Source organism: Populus nigra, chromosome 6 (genome assembly GCF_951802175.1).
Source record: "Populus nigra chromosome 6, ddPopNigr1.1, whole genome shotgun sequence".
In the NCBI taxonomy this organism is placed as follows: domain Eukaryota; kingdom Viridiplantae; phylum Streptophyta; class Magnoliopsida; order Malpighiales; family Salicaceae; genus Populus; species Populus nigra.
In genome coordinates this window covers 4824458-4829392 of record NC_084857.1, presented here as the reverse complement: position 1 = coordinate 4829392, position 4935 = coordinate 4824458, and the positions used below count along the sequence as shown (strand labels likewise).

Below are 4935 nucleotides of genomic sequence, written 5' to 3'. Positions count from 1 at the left end.
CCAACAAAGAAACAGTACAACAAGCCAACAAAGAAACAGTACAACAAGCATAATGCATGGCGGGTTGAAGGTGTGTTTAGAAATATAGTACAAATCATGTGTTTAAAAATTTTAATATGTTTTTGTTTAAAATGTTTTTTTTTGATATTTTCAGATCGTTTTGATATACTAATGTTAAAAATATATTTTTAAAAATATATATATATATTTTATTTTAACATATTTTTAAATAAAAAAACATTTAAATGACATAGATTATTAATGCCCGGTATTGTAGCCTCTAATTTATCTCCCGTCCACTCACGATCCGCACAGGTTTTTCTGCTCGTGCCTTGCTTCAATCGAAGTTCAATCTTGAAATTGAAAGCTTCCAGTCTTGAAGATGGTTTTTTTCTTGTTAGTTTTAAAAAAATCGATTATATTCATTTACCTTTTTATTTTTTACGTGGTTTTTAAACACAATTATAAATTTTTATTTCAATTTTAATAATTCTGGTTTCAATTATTATGTATATGACATGAAAATAACAATACTAATAATAATTTTTTCATAAAAATTCAATTAAAATACTTTTTAAATTCTTAAATAGATTATAAATATGATTTTATCATATTTATGATCTTTTTTATATTTTAATCAGGCATAAAATTTAAATATATTATTTGATATTTTTTGTTAACTCGATGTAATAATTATTTAATGTTTTTTAATTAGAAATAACAATTCGAGTAAAAATCTTATGTTCATCAAGATAGATAAAAGAAATATTAAAAGGTTTTTTTTTTCAAAACGACTAGTTTAATAACAATGATAAAAAAATCTTCATAGACCTTGGATTTTCTTACATTTAAAAAATTAAAACTTTCACGATAACCTAAAAAAAAATAATAGATAGAGACATTTGACCACAAATTGGATGATGAACAAAGTCCATCCACCCAAACCCTCAGGTCATCCTAACCTCCAAGGCCCAAAAGCACATACGGACCCACACAACCCTCCAAAACCATAACGGCCACAAACTGACCACCGTTTCAGAAAGCTGTAGCTCGAACGATTTAATAATTTTTTTCCCTGAACAAAAGAAAAGAAAAAAAGAGTACCACAACACAGAGACAGAGATGCTAAGCAGGACAGTTGTTTCAGTGTCTGCTGTTTCTTCTTCCTCTTCAACATCTCCATCTCGAATCTTGTGCAAAGTAAACCCAACAATCCCTAAATTCTTGGGTCTGAGAGGACTCTCTCATAATTTCACAAACTGTACCACATGGAACAAAAATTTGAACATGAGTAGAAAGTGCAATACAAGAATGGAGAATTTCACGACCAAAGCATCAGCAGCAGCTCAGCCTTTAAAAAACGCAGACGAGCTCATTGACTCTGTTGAGACTTTCATCTTTGATTGTGATGGTCAGTGTCTCTCGCTCTCTTTTAAGTTTCTTTTCAATTCATTTCTTGAATGAAAAAAGAAGTTCTTTTCTCTTTTCATGTACTAATGAAGGGGAGAATGATTTGCAGGAGTTATATGGAAAGGAGATAAATTGATCGATGGCGTCCCTCAAACTCTTGATATGCTCCGTTCAAGGGTTTGTATCTAGTTTATGTGATAGTGCATTTTTCTTCTTCTTTTCTTGTGCTGTTAGTGTTTATTTTCTTTTGTAAGATTGTGGGTTTTCTTTGTTGGTTTCAGGGGAAGAGACTAGTTTTTGTTACAAACAACTCAACAAAGTCTAGGAAACAATATGGTAAAAAGTTCGAGACACTTGGTCTTGATGTCAGTGAGGTTAGTAAGTCACAACCCTTTCTTTTCTATTCTTTTGTTTTGTTTCAGCAACTTCTTTATATCCATCCCATTGTTTCAGGAAGAAATTTTCGCATCATCCTTTGCAGCTGCGGCCTATTTGAAGTCAATTGATTTCCCAAAAGATAAAAAGGTTTTTTTTTTTTTTTTGTAATGAATTTCTTAGAAAGAGGTTTTGTTATAATTGTGTGGTTACAGTTGTGAAGATTATGCGATGTAGTGGTTGATAGTGGACTGATATCCGGGCATGATTTTTAGGTTTACGTGGTTGGTGAGGATGGCATCTTGAAGGAGCTTGAGCTTGCTGGATTTCAGTACCTCGGTGGGCCAGTATGTTTGAGTTCCAATTTGCATTATATTTCACTTCATCTTTTATACATGCTTTGAAATATTCAGCTTTTAGTTGATAGTATGATACCAGAAATTGCCACGAGTGATTCAACATTGTGCAACGTGTTTCAATATTCAGCTTTGAAATATTCAACTTGCAATAATTTGTGTTTCTGCTAATGCCATTTTTCTAGCTTACTGACTGGTTAGCAGTAGCTTTTTGGATTAATATGTTATTTCTACTTTGTACTGTTCACTTATACAGGAAGATGGTGGGAAAAAGATAGAGCTGAAGCCTGGGTTTCTAATGGAGCACGATAAGGATGTAAATTTCTTTTCTTTTCTTTTTTCTTTTCCTTTCAATAGAGCATTCCTTGACAGGCAACTTGAGTTGGACATCCCTAGGTTTTGTTTTGTTACAGTTGCAATTGAGGAGCCAATGTAGCGTCCTTTCCCAAAATTTAGGCTTGCTAAAGATGTTTCTTCATTGCTTCTAGGTTGGGGCAGTTGTTGTTGGATTTGATCGCTATTTCAACTACTACAAAGTCCAGTATGGAACACTCTGTATAAGGGAAAATCCTGGATGCCTCTTCATTGCTACAAATCGCGATGCAGTCACCCATCTTACAGATGCTCAGGAGTGGGCAGGTTCTCATCTCCCCCTCATCACAATTTATGTGTCATTGTTTTCTAATCGTGTTAAGGTTATATAGGTTGTGACGCATGATGTATAGAAAATGAAATATGTAATGATCTCCAATATTCAGCTTGATGCCAATTTCAAATGAAAACTGTGGCATCAGAAGACTTGTACACCCTTGGCCTTTTGAAGAGCTACATATCAGCAATGAGTAAACTAATGGAGTTGTCTGTCATCCTTCCAAACATTAAATTGTGTGTTCTGATGACATGAAGTTCAAATCAGTTCCATCTATGCAATTTCAGCATCAATAAGATATGATAACATGATTATCGAGGACTTTGAGTACATGGACTAAAAAATAGGTGAAAGCTGTCCTTTTGTATTGACAGCTTGAAGGTTCAAATGTATGCAAATGTGGTTAATAAGTGAGTGTTATGTGATAACAGCTCTATTGTAACACATGTAGAAATATGAGCTAGTATAGGAATAGCGAGAAACAGTTGGGATTAGACTTCCAGATACCTGTTCCCACTTTAGGATTATGGTTTAAATTACATGCAAGACACTGGTCCAAGCAACTACTGTTGCACTACTCTATTTTGGAGGTTTACATTATGATAATTCCTTGCATCCTCCTTTTGGGTAAGACTAACTTGTTCAGATCAAACCTGTCACCATGTTATGTTTATTTATGTTCCTCGCATGTTTTTCCAGAATCCATTATAACGTGTGCTTAATATATAATTTCAGGCGGTGGTTCTATGGTCGGTGCTTTCGTTGGTTCAACTCAGCGTGAGCCATTAGTTGTGGGAAAGCCCTCAACTTTTATGATGGATTACTTAGCCAACAAGTACGGCTTACAATACTTTAATTTTTCTTTTATTCTCCAATCTCTTTGAATTGAGCAAACTCAGGATGAGAAATGCATGATTTGCAGACAGCTCAAACACTGCCTAAGCATTCTCTACATCAATTTGTCAAATTATAGGATTCCATGTCCACCAACCACCATGTATTTGAATTCATATTATTCATGGTTAAGCAAGTATTGTTTGGTCAGCAAGTTTGTAATCTAGGATTTACCTCAAACCACCCCATCGTTTCACCAAATGAGCTTCGAGTACCAATCATACCTGTATGGAGTACCTTCTCGTGAATGCTATTTCTGTTGTGTTGCTATAAGGTTGGTCTTGCACAAGTATAGGAAATTCCATTCTAACAAGTGGTTGCTTTTCTTTATCAGTAGCAGAGAAAAAAATATGACCTCTAACTTCCATATAAACACGCTACAGTGGTCAAGTTTTCCTCACCTTTGCATGTTATTTTCATATATTTGATCAAAAACAGATTCGGGATTCTCAAGTCACAGATATGCATGGTTGGGGACAGATTGGATACTGATATTCTGTTTGGACAAAATGGTGGTTGCAAAACTCTTCTCGTTCTCTCTGGTAACTAATTAATGCAGATTTTCCTCTCCTAACTTTTGCCTGTACATTATATGCACTCTAATCGAGGATTTTCTTCCAAAAAGGTGTGACCTCATTGTCAATGCTTCAAAGTCCAGGCAACTCCATCCAACCAGATTTCTACACCAACAAAATTTCTGATTTTCTTTCCCTCAAAGCTGCAGCTGTATGAGCATGCAAGGACATTGTGTGCTGCGTTTAGGTCCATCTCTTATTTTTCCAATTATAATTGCAGATATACATTCCTGTATTTTTTCCTTCAAAATCTAGAAGAAGAGATGTTGCAATTTATAGAAATCAGCAAGATGGAAACTTGTTTCACTTTTATTTATATTTTTCTCAAGCTCCACATGAAATTAATTTCTAACAAGTTCCATTCTTGTTTCGTGTCCTTGGGGAGATAAAGGGAAGGGTGCGGCAACATTAGCAGTTGTAGCTGTTAAAATCTGCGGTTGTAGTAACCAGATAGATTTGACGAAAGTTGTTAAATTTAGATATGTATTGTCCTAGAGAGCAGATACTGAAGTAACGCACACCATTTTTCTTACTGTGTTTGCATAAATTTGCTACCTGACAAAAAGGGTACTTTTCTTTCACGAGACATCCTCTGTTTTAACCTTTGTGTCTGCTCTGCGGTTTCTTTGTGCATCTTGTGTTGTTTTCTTCATTGTTTCCATGTTGTTCAACCAGT

General features: G+C 34.6%; 1 protein-coding gene across 1 annotated transcript; it reads left to right on the top strand.

Moving 5' to 3' along the window:
- The first annotated feature begins 1038 nt into the window (after nucleotides 1-1038).
- Nucleotides 1039-4575, top strand: LOC133698012 (phosphoglycolate phosphatase 1A, chloroplastic-like). Its single transcript, XM_062120871.1, has 10 exons — nucleotides 1039-1411; nucleotides 1520-1587; nucleotides 1692-1784; nucleotides 1864-1935; nucleotides 2061-2132; nucleotides 2398-2457; nucleotides 2630-2780; nucleotides 3526-3625; nucleotides 4123-4226; nucleotides 4310-4575. The coding sequence occupies exons 1-10, from the start codon at nucleotides 1123-1125 to the stop codon at nucleotides 4414-4416; spliced, it is 1116 nt and encodes a 371-aa protein (XP_061976855.1). The 5' UTR covers nucleotides 1039-1122; the 3' UTR covers nucleotides 4417-4575.
- The last annotated feature ends 360 nt before the right edge of the window (nucleotides 4576-4935 follow it).

Coding starts and splice junctions, on each gene's coding strand:
- LOC133698012 (XM_062120871.1), top strand. CDS start 1,123: ATGCTAAGCAGGACAGTTGTTTCAGTGTCTGCTGTTTCTTCTTCCTCT. Junction 1,412..1,519: donor TTTCATCTTTGATTGTGATG/GTCAGTGTCTCT, acceptor AATGATTTGCAG/GAGTTATATGGAAAGGAGAT. Junction 2,781..3,525: donor AGATGCTCAGGAGTGGGCAG/GTTCTCATCTCC, acceptor ATATAATTTCAG/GCGGTGGTTCTATGGTCGGT.